The 18,799-nt window shown below is 49.2% G+C and overlaps 1 protein-coding gene across 4 annotated transcripts in view; it reads left to right on the top strand.

Annotated features, from left to right (window-relative positions):
* Window positions 1-18,799, top strand: part of G3BP2 (G3BP stress granule assembly factor 2) — a 235,108-nt gene that overhangs the window by 143,937 nt on the left and 72,372 nt on the right. For all 4 annotated transcript variants that reach the window (XM_086961512.1, XM_086961510.1, XM_086961511.1 and 1 more), the window contains exon 7: window positions 16,727-16,907. In XM_086961512.1, coding sequence (XP_086817638.1) covers window positions 16,727-16,907 — 181 coding nt within the window. The remainder of the gene's footprint in view (window positions 1-16,726; window positions 16,908-18,799) is intronic.

Genomic DNA, 18,799 nt, shown 5'->3' on the forward strand with positions numbered 1-18,799 from the left:
GACTGAGCACTATGAGTGACCAGGGTCTGGTATATCCTCAATCTTTTTAGTCTCCAAATCTCCCATAAAAACTTTGGCCTCTAGGGGGCTAAACTCCGGGAGCGCCTCAATGCCCACCAAGCTTGGGGAAAGGGCATGACTGAGCTGCAGGTAGCGGAAGAATTGAGATCTAGGCATGTGGAATTCTTTCTGCAGGTTCGTAAAGGACTTTAGCGTACCATTCCGCACTACATCCCCCAGTGTTGAGATCCCAATGGTATCCCAATTCCGAAAGCCCTGTAATGTTGCGAGCTCCGGCAAGTGCCCGTTGTGCCACAAAGGGGTCTCATCAGTCAACTTATTCCGCCACCCCATGCGCTTCAAGGAGTGTCGCCAGACACCAAAGACTAGTTTCGTAACCGGCTGCAGATCCCTCCGCAACGGCGCCGAATACAGTATCGTGTGTATGGTGTGCGGCTCCATCAAGCGCCGCTACAGTGCGTACGCCGTATCTCCTCTGTCCCCATACCACCACTCATTCAAGATCAGGAGATGGGAGGCTTTGTAATAGGAGAGAATATCGGAGGTCGCCAATCCCCCACAGTATGTGGACAGAAAGCACGTACGAATCCCTGGACCGTCTTACCGCCCACAGAAACTGTCCCAGCCCAGAGTTTACCTGCGCGAACCATCTGGTCGCAATCGGATATAGGTGGTTTTGCAGCTGGTAGAGCAACCGCGGTAGTGAGACCATCTTGAAGATTGCCGATCGGCCATAGATCGTGAGAGGCATACGAGACCAGAGTTTCATGTCCGATCGCGAGCGCTCCCAAACAGGTGCCAGGTTCCTTTCCCGTGACACCACGGGCGCGTCTGTGAGGAACACTCCCAGGTATTTGAGCCCTCCATCCGCCCTCTGCAGCGTGTCAGCCCAGGGCCCCACTTCTTCGGGGTTTCCCAGTATCCATTTTGTGGACTTCCGGGGGTTCATATACAGTCCGGAGGATTCGCCGAAGACTCATGACCTCCAGTATTCTCGGCCCGACCTGTTCAAGTCCGTCAGAAAAAAAAGAGGACATCGTTAGCGTACAACGCAATTCTATCAGAGGCCCCTGGAGCCCACTCAAATCCCTTCAACAGCGCATCCATACGGACCCATGCCGCTAGCGGCTCCATCGCCAGGGCGAAAAGGACGGGGATAAGGGGCAGCCCTGCCTCGTGCCACGCCGAGAACCGGGAGGACACTGCCCAGGATGCCCTCAGCTCGGTATACAGGAGGCGAATATATGACAAGAAGCGTGACCCAAAATTGAGTCTGCGCAGGAGGGCGAAGAGGTAGACCCAACTGAGGGAGTCAAATGCCCTATCTATGAGCAGCCGGAGTCCCAGACCGTCTTATCGCCGCCAGTGCCTCATGTGCCCGCCTGATGTTGTGGCGCGTCGCCCGTTGAGGCATAAAGACCGCCTGATCTGGGTGTACCACTGCCGATATATATGGCATGAGACGGTTAGCCAACGCTTTGGCCAACACCTTGACCTCCACATTCAGGAGTGAGATCGGGCGGCAGGAGGCATGTTGCTCCGGAGGCAGACCCGGCTTCAGAAACACGACCACCTCCGCACAAGCCCTGATCTTTGGACTGGGTAAGAGTGGTCTGCTTAATTCAGACACTCTGTTCATCACCACCCCCTTTTCTGAATCGTTTTTGGCCACTATAGGTGTGGCAGGGTATACTTGGACATGAGTCCCTTGCTCACTGCACCATCAGGATTCAAGCAAGCCGGGCCTACGACGGCTGAAATGCCAGAAACCATCCCCGCTAGCTTGTTTCCTTTCTGGTGAAGAATTGGCTTGGTAGTTTAGTCTGCCCTGTTCCCATGATGCACTGGGCCAGGGACAGACTGATTTGCATATAGCCAGGTTCTGAGCTGGGATGGTGCAGTGAGCTAAATAACGGTGATGGATCAAGCCCTGATCTTTGGACTGGGTAAGAGTGGTCTGCTTAATTCAGACACTCTGTTCATCACCACCCCCTTTTCTGAATCGTTTTTGGCCACTATAGGTGTGGCAGGGTATACTCAGAAATGAGTCCCTTGCTCACTGCACCATCAGGATTCAAGCAAGCCGGGCCGACGACTGCTGAAATGCCAGAAACTGGTCCCCGGTAGCTTGTCTCCTTTCTGGTGAAGAATTGGCTTGGTAGTTTAGTCTGCCCTGTTCCCATGATGCACTGGGCCAGGGACAGACTGATTTGCATATAGCCAGGTTCTGAGCTGGGATGGTGCAGTGAGCTAAATAACGGTGATGGATCAAGCCCTGATCTTTGGACTGGGTAAGAGTGGTCTGCTTAATTCAGACACTCTGTTCATCACCACCCCTTTTTCTGAATCGCCAGTCCGGGGGGAAGCCTCTCGGTCTCCCTGGATTCCTCTACTACTGCACGATAATGCGATGCAATTTGGAGATGGTATCGCTTGAAACATTAGCTCGGAAACCCGTTAGGGCCCGGCGCCTTCCCCGAATTAAGCCTCCCCCCCCCCCCCCCCCCCCAGGGCCCCAGCCAGTTCTTCATCTGACAGTGGTAAGTCCAGCTGCCCCTGCGTCTCATCAGACACAGCCTTCGGCGGGAGGTCCCCAATGACTCTCCCCACCCACTCTTCTGTCAGGCATTCCCGCGGGCATAGAGGTCAGCATAGTACTCAGCGAAGCTATCGTTTGGGGGTTCACCATGGGTGAGCCATTCCTGTCCAGTATACCCGGAAGGGCCTGGGGGCGAAGGGTCCCCTGGCAGAGCCTATGTAGCATTTTACTAGATTTGTCTCCCTATTGACAAACTCTGCTACGTGTTGCCAACCATGCCTGTCTGGCCTCTTCTAACAAGAGAGGCATACGACCGCTGAGCCTTCAGCAGGCATCGTACCCCCGCACCACCAGTGTCCACCCTACTTAAATGCTCCAGTCTTTCCACCTCCGCCTCTGCTCCAACCAAAGCATCCCTACGCCGTTTACGTGCAGCCGCGCACCAGGCGATGTCTGCCCCTCTAAGGATAGGCTTCATTGCCTCCCATAAGGTCGCCGCGTCCGAGACCGAGCCCAGGTTCGTGGTCAAGTAATCTGCGATCGCCTCCCGCATAAGTGTGTCGTACTCCGCATTTTGTAGATGTCACACCGAGAGGCGCCATCGGAACTGAGGCGGCGCACCGCCCAACTGCAAGTCGATGTACACTGATAAATGGTCCGATTAACCCTCTTGGGTGAATACCAGCCGACACCACCCTCGAGACCACCCCCCCTAGGGACAAACACATAGTCCATCCTCGAGAAGGATGCATGTACTGTTAAAGTATACTCCCTCCTGATGCCATGGTGAAGGTGCCATACATCCACCCAATCCAGACTGGACACCAGTGCTTGTAGCTTTGTGGGTTGGGAGCTCCCCCGAAACCCGCCCGTTTTGGACCTATCCCTACTGGGGTCTATAACATCATTCCAATCACCGCCCACCACAGAAACCACATCTGGCATATCAGACCACAATGCCAACAACCGCTCCACCAGTGAACACTGCAAAGGAGGAGGGGCATACACCCATCCCAACGCCACCGGCTCCGCCCCAATCATTCCACAGACAAAGACATAGCGCCCCTGTCCATCTAGCCACTGTTGTGCATGTACATAAGGAACCCTACGATGGATGAGGATAGCCACGCCCCCTGTTGATAACCATAGCGCTGTAGACAGAGCACCTTAGTACCCATCAGATGGGTTTCCTGCAGAAGGAGAACATCCGCCTGACCCGCTTGGCCTGTCGTAAGACCGCCCGCTTGATTTTATCTAGGAGCCCACGAACATTCCAGCTCACCACCCGAAGGGCGCCAGGGGATCCTTGGACTGTTGTCAACCCTCTAGCCATCTAGGGGCATATTGTGTGTGGGCCCTGAACAATAGTTGTAGCAAAGTGTAAGTACTGCATGTGATGCTCGGTGTGACAGTGCAATCTAACCCCCAAACCAAACCCCCCCACCCCATACCTCATGAAACATTAAAGTACCTGTCGCGGTCGGATTGAAGCCAGGCCCCCAACCGGGGGACCCGGCTCCCCCCACCAATGGATCCCTAACTTAACACCCATAACAGTTCCTCTCGCTACCTACAGGCGTGAGAGCTGCAGGGTCCGAGCCCACGCAGGGCTCCCTCAGTATTACAGCAAAGAACAGCACACATGGTCCAATTATGAGGGTTCACCAGCATTATCTCCTTCAGCCGGGACAGAGTCCAATCTTCTGTGTCCGGGGCGCCGCATCTCCTCCGACCCCCGAACTTCAGGATTGTGATCGCCTCTGAGATTGGGGCTTCTGAGATCCCCGCCGGCGTTGTCTCTGTGAAGCCTGCTGCGCCCCTTCACTCAATGACTAATCTGAGTGCCGACCTGGGGGGGGGGGGGGGGGGGTGTATGGGCCCTCACCCGCACACTCATCCGTCCATTTGAAGACGTCTTCCGGAGCGTCAAAGAAAAAAGTCAGCGACTGGAACACCACACTAAGGCGTGCCGGAAACAACAGGGCATACTGTAGCTTAAGTTCTTTTAGCTGGGCCTTAGCTGCCTGGAACGACCAGCGCTTTTGCTGTACCAAGCGTGTGTAATCCTGGAACACCATGATCCGGTTATTGTCAAACATGAGAGGCTCTTTCGCTCTGGCCTGTTTCAGGATGCCATCCTGGTCAAAGTAGTTCAGTAGCCTCGCGATTACTGGACGGGCCGGGCCCCGACCGGTGGCTTCTGCACTAATGCCCTGTGAGCCAGTTCGATGATAAAGCAGCGGGAGAGAGCGTGTGGAGGCATCCAGCCCTCGATCCACTGCGTAAGGAAACGCTCCATGCCCCTTGACTAACATCCTTCCGCGAAGCCCACGAAGCGCAGATTGTTTCGATGGGCCCGCCCTTCCGCGTCCTCCATGCGCAGTGCCAGGCCTTTCTGGGTACTTTTTAACTTCGCCACCTTCTGCTTGATGGACACCACGTCGTCCTCTACCCCGACACCCGCGTTTCCACTTCTGTTATGCGGGATACTGCGTTCCGCAGGTCCTGCCACAGCAACATCACATCCGACCCAACCGCGCCAATCTTGGCATCAACATGCCCCTGGATTGGGTTATGGTGGCCAGCAGCGTCGCATTGTCCGGCGGGCCCTCCTGTGAGTGTCCGGTAGTACCACTCGCCACCCCGGGGCCCATGAACTTATCAATGGGCCCCTGTGTAGTTGGGCCACTGCTCCCCTTACCTCTAGTCATGGCGATGCACTCCTCACAGCCCCGCCCCCAAGGCGGGAGTCCGTCAGCCGTATCGTCCCGTGGGGCCCCCACTGGGTGTACAGCCACTAGTGTCCGCAGGTGAATCGCCCTCAGCAGGAGGCTGGCAAGTGTCGGGGCCAAGCCGAGGCCCGGTGGACCGAAATCAGCGCCGGCAGGGCCAAAGTCAATGGGCACAGGTTTGTGGCAACTCGCCCCACGCTGCCAAGGCCCAGCCGCCACTCCGGCCGTAGCGCAGGCTCGGGCCCCCTCCAGCCGCCACGGGCTCTCCCAATGCCCTGTCTGCAATCACCGCTCCACTACTCCCCCCCCCCCCCCCCCCCCCCCGTGCGACCCGAACGCCGATCTCCTTGGGATGGTAGGCCCACAACCAAGCCGCTGACTGAGTAGGGAGAGGGGGGGGGGGGCAAGCAGCGTCCACTGTGTAGGGCCGCTTCAAGGCCAGTCACAGCCCCAAGGAGGGCTGGCCACCCCCTCACCAACTGTGCCGCTGCACTCCCCAAGCAGCCCCTCCCGACTGCCGATCTCCCGATGAGCTGGGGGAGGGGGGGTGGGGGGGTCTGCTTTCACGGCGAGAGGGGGACTCCCCAGGCGGGCCAGATGGAGCCCCACACACCTTCAGTCGCTGCCAATGCGATGCCCCAGGCAGCGGGGCACTGGGCAGCCACCCGCACCGCAGCAATGCCAGGAGCAACCCGGCAAGTAGGTCGGAGTACTCCCCCTGTCGTCTCCTCACCGGAGGCCCACAGCCAATGTCGTCCTCTGGCCAGTCTATTCTGCCCACAGTCCCGGTTCCGGTCGGAGAGCCTTCTCTGTGCCGAGGCCGACCGCCGCCCGCCGCGTAGGGCACACCAAAATCGAGGTCCCAGACTTTCGCCAGGCCGCAGCACGCCATGCCAGCCACCTCCGTGCACCGGACCAACTCAGCCGGCTTCCAGGGCAAGGATATCCCCTCCAGGACCGCTGAAGCGTCCGAGGGAGCAGGATAATCGCCGGATCAGTGCTGGGCTGGACGGAGCTATCTAACACACGTCCGCCATGATGGCCTGCTTAGCCACACCCCCGCCTCCATTGTTTTTGAAAATGCGGTCACCCCTTAATTATGCAGAGATGGGTTTTAAGGAAGAAAAATGCCCTTTACTTTAAGTCACTTTAATTAGACTAAATGCTCTATAAACACTAATCATTATTATTATTATTATTATTATTATTATTAATATTAATTCATTCTTGATAGAGCGCATGGCTACCCTTAGGCATCCCAGCGCTAGTTGCCACCACAAGAAGTTAACTATCTTGCTGCAAGTTCTGGAAGAGCCATGTCTTTAATTGCTTCCTGAATGTAAAATGGTGGGTCGTTTATCTAATCTGGATTGGGAGTGAGTTCCATAGAATGGATGCATTGTATGAGAACAATTACCTTAACACAGTTCAGCACCAGAACGACACTCGCCTCACCTCCACACCCAGCATCATAATCAATTACCCACCTGCTGCAGCTACCCCTCCCCACCCCTCAATCTCAGACAGAGATCTCGCCCCCTCATACACCACCCGCTCCCCCATCCCCCCTACCAACCCTCGTACCTCCGCTCATCTTCCCTTATCCCCCCCCACACTTTGCACTCCCATCCCGTCCTCCACACCAATCTTCTCAGAGCACCCCTCCTCCACACCAATCTTCTCAGAACACCCTTCCTCCCCCAACGGCACCCCACACAACATGACTCTCTTTCCGCCTATTCCCCACCTCCCCTCACTTAGCACTCCCGTCCCGTCCTCCGCACCAATCCTCTCAGACCACCCCTCCTCCCCCAACTGCACCCCACACATGACTCTCTCTCCGTCTATCTCCCCCCCACTCTGAGCACTCCCGTCACGCCTAGCCTTCACCCCTCCTTCAACCTCTCACCCCCCACTCTCACTCCCCACTATCCCACCTCCTCCCCCACAACCGCCAGCCTCCACACCGCCCTCATCTACCCTGCCCCCCTAGCACTGATGCCCTTCCCAATAACGCCAACACCATCCCTAACACCTATCCTCTCTCTAACACTCCCAACCCCTTCACCAGCTCCACCTCCTCACCCCGATTCCCCCCCCGTCTCCAGCAACCTATTCGCCTGTTCTCCGCCTGTACCCCTCCCCAACTCCGCGCCCAACACCTCGCTGGACATGATTATGTCCACCCTCCTCCAATTGAAAGAAGAACTACACTCCATCAAAGAATTGCTCATCGCACACCCCAGACACCCCCCTCCCACCACCACCTTTACACCTAATAACACTTCCCCCGCGCCTCCTACTCGCCTTACCACACAACACTCCCCACGCCGGACCTCTATCCCCTCTCGCAATACCAACGATCACAATACCAATCGCGTTCGCATTACCACCAATCGGAATACTCCCTCTACACCTAACACTACCTCCTCACCTCCTACCCGCCTCATCACACAACTCCCCCCACACTGGACCTCTATCCCCTCTCGCAATACCACCAATCGCCCCAGACGCACTACCAATACGATCTCAGACCATGACACACTCGCCCTTCTCCACTCCTACGTCTCGGCTCCCCCAAATCGCCTAGCCACCACCCACCTGTCCATCCCAACGATTATCTCTAACCCTCTGCCCCCTTAGCCTCAAATGCATACTTCTCAATTGCAGATCGGCCCAAAGACATTCCGCGGAGGTCGCCGACCTCATCATGTGTCTCATGAACCGGATCTAGCCATTCTGACTTAAACATGGCTGTCTGATTCTTCTACACCTATCTTGGATATCCTAGTCCCCCCCCCCCCAACTACTGTATCACTAGACTTGACGGGACCAAAAAGACTGGCGGTGGAATTGCCTGTATTTACAGAAGCAACCTCTCAGTTTCTAAAGCGCCCGCCCCTTCTCTTGCTTCCTGTGAATACCTCTGCCTTGATGTCATCAGCGAAAGCAAACCGGTTTGCTCACTACACATCATATACCACCCACCTGGGGACAAGCTCTCCTTCTGCCAACAACTCATGGACACAATTTCAACCAACTCAGGACGGCAAAACACCCAAATTTTCCTTGGCGACTACAATCTCCATTGGAATGACAGCAGTGACACAGTGGTAAATAGCCTCAAAAGCTTCCTCAACGCCCTTGATCTCACCCAAACATGCAATAGCCCGACCCATGAGAAAGGTTCTATTCTAGACCCTATCATCTCCAAAGAGGACGCTATTCAACTTGAGTCAATCCAACTTAGTGACTGGTCAGATCATCATATTGTCTCCTTCCTTATCAATGAAAAAATTAATGTTAACACAGTACAACTCTCTAAGCCCAAAGTCTGGAAAAGGGACATGAAGAAACTCAACCCAAACTCATTACCGCCTAACGGCTGCAATCTCCTACTTCCCCCGTCCGGCGCTACGGACGTTCAACTCCTGACTGACCACTATCTAAATGCTATGTCCACAATAATCAATGAGGCTGCACCCATGCAACTGAAAAGAGTCTCGTCCAAGATCTCCAACCCTTGGTATGACGGGAGCCTCAATGAGGATAGACGGGCCATGCGAATGGCAGAGCGCACTTGGAGGTCAGCCCCCTCTGCACTGCACCTAAAAAACCTGAAGAAACAGAGAAACGCCTACTTCAGGAAAATAAAACGCTCAAAAAGAGATTTCTTCAGCCTCCAGCTCGCCCAAGCAAAAAACCGCGCAAGGAAATTGTTTGAGTTAATCAGAACACAATCCAAAGAACAACCCCAGACACTCAGCACCATGGGCGCTACACCTTCCGGTGAAGACTTCTCTGCTTTCTTTAACCAAAAAACCGACAACATAAGAAGCGATCTCCTCAATGACGCAATCCTTTACTCCAACCCCCAACACACAGCAGCGCCTGAACCAAAGAACAAGTTTACATGGTCATCCTTTGGCACCTACTCCGAAGAAGAAATTGGCAGATTGCTCAGCACCCTGAAACCATCCAATCACCTCACTGACCCCCTTCCTGCAAAAGCTGTAAAAGACTTTACCCCTTTGCTCCTCCCACTCTGGACTAAAATTATCAATAGCTCTCTTCAACAAGGATCCATCCCTGACGCCCTCAAAGTCGGACAAGTCACACCTCTACTAAAAAAACCAACAGCAGACCCCGCTGATCTAAACAATTACCGCCCAATTACAAATATTCCCACCCTCGCTAAACTGTTGGAAAAATGCGTACAGCTACAACTGACTAAACACATAGACAAGTTTGATCTCCTCGACGCTCATCAATCAGGCTTCCGTGCAGGGCACAGTACCGAAACTGCCATGACTCACATAGTGGACGACGCCCTCCAAATACTAGACCAAAACGATACCTGCCTCCTCATCCTTCTGGATCTCTCCTCAGCATTCGACACAGTTAAACATGAGAACTTACTCCATCTGTTAAACACAAGAATGGGCATATCAGGGACTGTTCTCAAGTGGTTCACCTCCTTTCTACACAACCGGTCACAAAGATTCAAAAGCAACAACGCGATGTCCTCTCCGGTACCTGTATCGCTAGGCGTCCCTCAAGGATCCTCCCTCTCCCCAACACTGTTCAACCTAGTTATGGAACCTCTCACTACTATGCTACAGACATCCAATGTTCATTTTCATATGTATGCCGACGACACCCAACTTTATCTCAAAATACAATCCCCCGAGGACATCATGGTTCTGAACACCACGATCAGAAACACCCAATCCTGGCTTGCCGAGAATCACCTCAAACTCAATGCCCTGAAAACTGAGTTCCTCCTGATCTCACCTCCCGCAAAAATCTCTACGGCTCAAACATGGCTTAAGCACTTAACGGCTCTAAATGTACAACCTACCGTCGTAGACTCAGCAAAATCTTTAGGCATAACACTTGACGCCAATCTCAACATGCAGCAGCACATCAGCAAGGCAACCAAAGGAGCGAACTTTCAAATCAACACCTTGAGAAAACTTAAACCCTTCCTCCCAGCCAAAGACTTCCAAACTGCAGTACAATCTATAGTCATCCCGCACATAGAGTACGGAAGCACCGCCCTCTGCGGTCTCCCCCTAACTACAACGGCTCCCCTAAGAGCGTCCCTTAACGCTGCAGCGAGACTCATCACTGGCTCAAAAAAGCACTCGCATATTTCCCCTGACTTTAAATCCTTGAACTGGCTACCTTTTGAAGCCAGAATACATCTGAAAATCGCCTGCCTGACTCGCAAGGCTGTACACATGAACTCACCTGCCTACCTCACTCAAAAGCTGTCAATCTCGGGTGGCTCTAGAATTACTAGAAGCACAAGCAATCTTTTGCTGAAACCTCGAAGATTCCGGAAGGAAAAAACCTATAAACGCTCCTTTTCAGGAATGGCAGCCAGGATCTGGAACTCACTCCCTCCTGAAACCAGGCTCATCTCCTCCAACAAACTGTTTAAGAAAGAAGTAAAAGCGATCCTCATGGCTAAATACACATGATCTATTACTCGGTATTTTCTCATGAATCCGCTCCGTAATTATCTGCCTTGGACCCCTCGGTCTATTAATACTACTTGTATTATGACTTATTTGATTGTATACGTTCCCCCTCTGTATATTGTTATGTTGTTGACGCACCTGTCTGACTTTGCACACCATACCTACACCACCTCAACTATCCCTACTTTTGTACTACTGAGGCACCTCTGTGACAATACATCCTGCACTCACCTACCTCAACTATGCACACCTTTGTTATCTCCTAAAACACATTAAGCACGCTTAAACAAGTATATGCTCACTTTTGTACTTTTATATTATTGGGGCAACTGTTTGACTATGCATCTTGTACAGACATTACCTCACCTGCGACCTACCTCCTGTTTGTTTTTTGACTTACCTATGTAACTATGCACCTTGTACCTATCTACCTCAACTAAGTAACTATGCACATGTACCTTGACTATCACCCCCGTGCCATTGTAAAGCGCTCTGATATCTGCAAAGATCTTGTTCGCGCTATATAAAACTTTCAAAATAAATAAAAATAAATAAACATATGACCTGAACGTGCTCTCGGGATTCTCGGAATCTTCACTTGGAATAGGTTGGCTGATCTCAGGCTGTGAATCATGCACCCTGTTGCCAAATATGGAGAACAGAGACTTTAAATCTGTGATCACCAGTAAGTGAGGTATACTGAAAATATAGCACAAAAGTATACCGAGCATTCAAAGATGGCTGGTCCATCTAATCCTCTTTCTCTGCCCAGCGACATCTTATTTCTTGTCTGCGGTTAGTTACGTCTGTTGCACTGGTGTTTCTACAGCATTCATGAAACGGCACACCAGACTTAATTTTTTATTTATTTTATTTTAATAGTTTTCTATAGCGTGGACTAGACCCTGGAAGGGCATCAAAGAGCTTTTACAAAAGTTACAACACGTAAAAGTGTAATACAGATAGCTACAATGAGAGACTAAGGAGTAGGAAGGGCAGATTTTATGTCAAACAGTCTTCGAGGTCTAGGGGGATTCAGGAGTGTGAAAGTACATGGTCTTGATGATCGAGTGCAGGTTCTGTTTGGCGAGCAAGTCAAGTGAGGTGGTTGGTTAGAAATGTGTTCATTAAAAGCAGTTTGACTTCATTTTTTAAGGAGGTACTGGAAGGGTTTGTTCTAATTTCCGGGGCAAGGCATTCCAGATTCTGGGTGCTAGGCCGGAGAAAGTTTGAATGTATGTCTTTTTGGGGTTTTATTCCGGAATTTCTGTGGTTTCAGTAGCCGGGTGATGAAGCTTTTCGATTCTCTGCCACTGCTGATCGTTCCAGTTTTTTGGCTAGATACTTTGGTGTAGATACAAGGCTTTTTGTGTGTCATACAGGTAATTTTTAGCTGTGATCTTTCTTCGAAAGGGAGCCACTTTAGTGCCTTTAGATCAGGGGTGATGTGGTTGTTCCTTTTGGAGCTGTTGACCAGTCTTGCAGCCGCGTTGAGTGATGCTTTTTCTGGAGCTAGGCTGGATCTCGGCAGACCACATAAGGTTGTATTCCCATAGTCTAGTCTGGTTTTCACTAGGGATTGTACTGCTGATTTGAGGTCTGGCAGGAAGGGTTTTAGTTTTCTGATGTTCATGTGGGAATTTGCTCCTTTGGCTGCACTGATGTGTTCCTGCATGTTGAGCTTTTTGTCGATTGTTATTTCCTAGGGATTTTGCGGGGTCTATGATGTGTGGTTTGCAGTCAAAGTCTGTCAAATGTTTCAACCAGTCTTCTATGTTAGCATCGGTGGGGTAATTAGGAGGTTTGTTTTGAGTGCATGGTGTTTAAGGTGGTTTCTGGTTAGCCAGTTGTGTGTTTTTTGTAGGGTTGTATTGAGTGAGCGGATATCCTCAGGTGATGATACTTTTCTGTATAGGTGAGTGTCATCAGCATATATGTGGTATTGAACAATGGAGAGTTGTAGAAGTTCGGTTGAGGGTTCCAAAAATACACGGAAGAGAGTAGGTGAGAGGGAGGAGCCTTGAGGTACTTCTAAGACTATCGTCGTGGAGGTCCACATCGATTGGTTTAGCTTGATTCTAGGGGGTTTAGCTGTTTAGTAAGGAGGCGAACCATTTTAGGACATTCCCAGATATCCCTATTGTGTTACTATAAGTCTAGGTGACTATAGTGTTTGACTGTATCAAAGACTGAGGATAGGTTTAGGAGGCAGGATTAATTTTGGTCTAGTATTCTGAGCGCGTCCTCCATGGTGTCATGGCAGTTTCCATGCTGTGGTCCCGACGGAAGCCGGAAAACCAAGCTGCGAACAAGAGGCAACGTGAGAGGGTGAGCTCCACGGACTGGGACCCTTAACTGACACTGGCTGGTGACTGGACTAGAGAAGCGTGCTGGAATACATGAGGAATGTAACCTGTGTCTTCGCGCCCACCTCGCGTGCCTTAAACCTGTGGCTATGCAAGCACATGCGCATCACTGGTAATGGCGGCGGGTTCTGGTTTGGAGCGAATGACCCAGCTATCTCTTATACATTAAACTTATGACTACCGGAGGCTGAAGTGTGGCAGTATATCCTAAGCTGCCAGGGTGGAGGTGCCGTTGAGGTCAGCCTGTTCCGCTATTCCATCAGCTGTCTGTCCTGCGAATACACTACTGTGACTCTGACACTGGGCTACCGGCAGGTCCCTGGGTGCCAAGCTCACTTCAATCATGCCAGATACTCTACTCTAGCCAAGGCCTGGGTGGGATCCAGCTCTCCGTGCTTCAGTGCACTGACCACTAAGCTGCCATATATTCCGAAAAAACAAGCGGGCTCGCACCTCCGTATAAACAGTTGCAGGCTGTCACTCAGCCTGTACTCAGAATATAGACGCACATTCCCCACTATTTGAAATAGGGCTGTGCACACAAAACTGCTTAGGAGCGGAGGCCTGCTGCCCATCGGATAACAGCGGTATGTTCCTCCGAAACTGGAGCCTACTACCCGCGACCCGGCTATCTAGCCTTTTCTGGCAGCGTCTCCGAGCTGCGACACTCTGCCACACCTCTTGACTTAATGCTAGTAAGCTAATCCGGAGGCATCACCACGACTACACTGAAGAGTGCTAGTAAGCGGCTGAAATGCATAAAAAACGTAGTGGCAAAGCTAATGGGTCTGCCGTCGGAACCCAGCCTTTTGGTGTTGCCTAGGCTTGTTACGTCATGGTTTTTGTTGGGGAAGCTGCCATGGTCTCAATCTAAAAACCAACACACATTTGGCTAAAAGCAAAAACAGGCTTTTGGTCTCAATCATACATGCAATAGCTATCTCTGGCACTTTAAGAAGCTGCACTGTAAGAGGATGTGCTCCTGGTGAAAGGGCAGACTTGCGGTCACTCAGTGACGTTAGCCAGTGGCTGAATTGGACTGGCCCATGGCCCCATGCTGGATGCTTGAGTGGGCAGAAGTAAAGGCCAATCTTTCAATAGCATTTGGGTGTCTTTAGTGCCCATGCATTAAAAAGGTCAGACGGCTATTGCAAAAGAATTTGCCACATCATTTACTTTCATCAACATGTTGCTTCATAATTTACTCTTTCATGACTCGCAGGTTAGTCTATCTGCTACATAACTTGATCCTCCAGTGCCAGATATTTCCAGTGGCCCTGCTAATAATTACCTGCCCATGAAAAGAAACTATATCAGGTGTCAAAGTTACTGGCTTGAGACACAATGGGTGAGCTAGCAACCAACAACCTAAAAAAGACCTGCAAAAAGATCAGCAACACTGCCTAAATCATTGCATTATTCTCTATATGCCCCTCGGATGTCCTAATTCAGATATTTCTATCTGAATCAATGGGCCAAAGATTACAGCAGTAAACACAAGTTCTTAAAAGGCTCGTAAAACAGCACCAACATCTTCCTGTTAAACAGACTGACTTATCCTGGCTTTTCACTGGCATACTTTTGAAAAATGTGAGCCCATTGGAAGCGCTGCGCTCCATGAACCTTTTTGATGTTCAACAGTAGAGTTCAGTTCACTTGAGGTGCTACTCGTAGTTGAAGGTGGTTACTGCACACTCAAACCAAACTACAGGAAGAATAATGGTTGGTACCTGCTGATTATAGATATAGGACCTGATTCGTGGCATGTCCTATATTAGACTTTATACTTTTCATTCCAGCGAGTACCTCAGCGGATCCTCACCATCAAGAGGAGCAAATCACTTGATGGTTTAACCACTATCTTTCGTTCTACACGGCGATCTTACCGTGTATGAGCTGTTTAATCTTCCATTAATTAGGATAGATTACAACTATTTGGGGGCGCAAGTTATGTTCACCTAACAGGTGGAACAACGCTTCCCCGGGGCGGAGTTTAGACACGTGACTGAGTTCTGCCGTCTCCAAACTTAGGTTTGTCTAGTCACCTATTTAACCATTATACAAGGAAACCCATATTGAGGCATAGGAAGGTCGCACTTTGCTCACAATTTGGCGCATCTGAATGATTTGTCTAGTACCTAGGATTAAAACGTACATCTCACGGGATACACAATCAGCAGTGTATCCACTAGGCTGCACCACAGCCTTCTTTTGCATTTATTTGCTCTTCCTCTAGTGACAGTCTGCTGTGCTCTGGTACTGCAGCTTGTGAGAGCAGCACAATGTATAGAAACGTACTCCCAGGTCTGTTGTCTTTACTGGAAGGGAGCATTGCTCAAGTAGTGGCATATACAAATTAAATGGACGCATAGTCATTCAGTAAAGTGCCATTTTTTTATTCTACCTTTCTGTATGAGATTTGTATAGCTCTTTAATCCCTGACAGTACAGCGCCCAGGATAATGTGCTGCATGGCTATACACTTATAAGGTCCCAAAGTTGAGACCTATTGGCTATGCCAATGCTTTTTTCAGTCAATGCATGTATGATATGATATGGTTTTGTAAAACTATGGTTGTGGGAACTGCCAGGCCCTCACCATATAACTAATGTTGACAAAATGCAATCATATATTTGGGTCTCAAAATGCACTCTTTGCCACAGTAATCCCTGGCACTGAACAAAACTTTTTGCCCATATGCTCCTGATGAAATAACAGAATGCTGTCACTCACAGTGAAGCTAGCCTTGAGATGGACAACATTTTAATAAAAACAAATGTTCTTGGTTGTCTCCAGACCTAATTAGGGGCCCAATTCTTAAATTAAGCCACAAAAGTTCACCCATGGTATATGTCCTTGCAGTACTGCAGATTTATGGCGTTCATGCATTCGCAAAATAATTTACAGAAGCAAGCCAGGAAATCATACTCCTAGAAAATATTAGCAAACTGCATTTTAGCCGGAGAAAATATGCATGTGTAGATTTACTCATGCGAAAATCTTTTGAGCGTTTACAGTTAACTGTCCCTCCAACCACTTTCCCCAACCTTGGAAGAAGTTTTACTTCTGCCCTTGCCAGGAGTAAATGTCCAACCTTTCTCAATAAGGGGAAAGATTAGAGAAGAGCCGGAGTAAACCACTAAAACGTGCAAGAAGTGGGTTCCAACCCTCGACCTATTGCTTTAACACTACCTCCAGCCCAAGTATGTAGATCTGTGGAAAGGTGGCAAACTGAGGGAATTGCTAGGATTCAAAAGCTACTATAAATTAGCCCTGGCATATTCAGAGAGGCTATGATCAGAGCTCTTCTGTAATATTGCTGCCTTAATTTCCCGCCGCACTACTTGTCACCTAAGGGGCAAGTGGATTTTTTTTACAGGACAAGTAGCCACCTGTCCCATGGACAAGTAGGATTTCGTTAAATTTCCCACCCCGGGCCCATAAGTGAAAGTAAAGCATCCCTTGCTATTAGACCTACTTAAATAATTGACTACATACCTTTATCACCTATACATGCTTCTGCATAGAGTGCATATGTTTACAATAGAAAAGATATTTAAAAAAATGATCTTATTGTTTCAGTAATGGCGTTGAGGAGCCTTTGGAAGAGCATATTCCTGAACCCGAGCCTGAACCAGAGTTGGAATCAAAAACAGAAGATTTGAAACCTGAAATTGAAGAAAAGCATTTGGAAGAGTTGGAGGCAAAGTCTCCTTCACCACCTCCTACTGATCCTGTTTTGTTACAACAAGAACCAGTAAAGGTTAGATATCGATTTTACTGTTTGTTGCTGATGATGCAAGTGTAACCTAATGTTGGCACAAAGGCTTTATAATTTAAATATAGTTTTCTCAGTTATTAATGTCATAATTTTTGAAGTCTTGTGTACATGAATGTCTCATGATTGCTTTTAACTCTTCAGGTGTAGGGCTTGAGTATCTTGAATTTTTCAGTCTGTAGTTGTGTGGTCTAATGTATGTCACCATCGCCAGTGTGCTACTTCCTTTTTTACTTAACTTTTACCTGCACTTTTTGAAGATTATTTTGAGTGCACATGGTTTTCAGGTCTTACCTACCCACAACTTCAGCTTGGACAAAGACCTCTTGTGAACAATAAAATACATAGTGTATATTTTTGGATGGGGTTTTATAAAGAATGCAAAATAAATTCAGAGATGCCCACTGAGTGCGTGCACATCTGTGAAGGCCAACTATAAATGTGTTTTAAAGCATAATAAAATGTAATAAAAAACCTGCATTAGCAAAGGCAAAAGGTTTCACAGACAAGGCATTTTGACTTTGCTAATGCCTGTTCTTGTTTTGTTTCTTTTCTAGTTATCAGAGTTAACCTCTTTTGAGAAGGAATCACTTATTGATTTGGTTATTGTGAAGGTTGGCTTCTTTCTCATGTTTTAATTTTGTATGTCTACATTGGGAAGGTCTTTCATGAGACTAATAGAGGACGGTGTGTGTGTTCTAAACATCAGGGATGTCCTGGAAATTAATTTTTCATCTCCTCTTGGTTCGTTTGACTTTGAATAGATAAGCATTGAGTTTTCTCTGCTATGTCATCATACAAGTTTTTGGTCTAAGGATTTGAAGAACAAGCAGATAGTTCTGTACACTATGTAAATGAACCAAAGTTTTATAACATTGAATCTTGCTTAAATTTGTATGCCTTAAGTTCTCTATTGATCTTGGGAATCCCTAATACTTTTAGCAATATTGACTCCATTGACTCCCTAGGGTCTGTGCAAACCTGTGCCATAGATTTTTTCCTGTTTTAGTAGAAACTTTGTGGCAACATTAGACATGCCTTAACATTCCGGCTTATCTATAAAGTGCGTACTAGTCATACCTTTTTATGACTTGCGTACACATGGAAGAAAAACTCTAAAGCAAGAACCTTAATGGCAAAGGTTCCAGTCTAATGAACCCTTCCAATTTCACATTTCAGACTCCAGTCAGTCTGCTAACAGAGGATGGAGAAGAAATGCAGACTCACAGAATCAGACTCCTTTTTCCTCGAGGAAACACGGTCACCTAATTCTTTTCGTTGTATCAGCTAATAAAGCCGATAAATTTCCTTCAGTTAGCTTGTACAAAAAAAGACAGCAAGAGAGGCGACCCAATAAGAAGGAAAGCTTGTCAGTAGAAAACTGATATGAGACGGTGGTTGCTACAGAGTTTCCTTGGTGGTCCTCCACTTCCTGGATGAGTAGACTTTGACTTGTATTTCTAGTGGCGCAGCTCCATTGGGTCACTAAGTGGCTTGGTGGTGTGTACTGGGAAGAACCTGAAACACAAACTGTCCGACCACAAGGGTGCTCTGCTAGTGAAGTTTCTTTGCCGAAAGGAGAAAGTTGCACAGCCGGGTTTACTGCTAGCAGTGGCTCTGAGGTGTTGGAGACATTGCTTTCAGAGGACTGCAGGAATGCCCTTTTGTGCCTGGGCACTCCCACTGGTGGGGCTCCTGCATGGAGACACGATCTCCTCTTTCATGGGGCACAGCTGGCCGCCTGAACGTCTGCTGGATTAGTGACCGTTTGAGATTATGAACTGGGTATGTTGATATCGCTACATAACCTAGTGGCAAACTATGAACTACTACTGGGGCAATATTTTATATATGAAGCTCTAGTGCGAACTTTCAGA

This window comes from Lissotriton vulgaris, chromosome 3_1 (assembly GCF_964263255.1).
Source record: "Lissotriton vulgaris chromosome 3_1, aLisVul1.2, whole genome shotgun sequence".
In the NCBI taxonomy this organism is placed as follows: Eukaryota; Metazoa; Chordata; class Amphibia; order Caudata; family Salamandridae; genus Lissotriton; species Lissotriton vulgaris.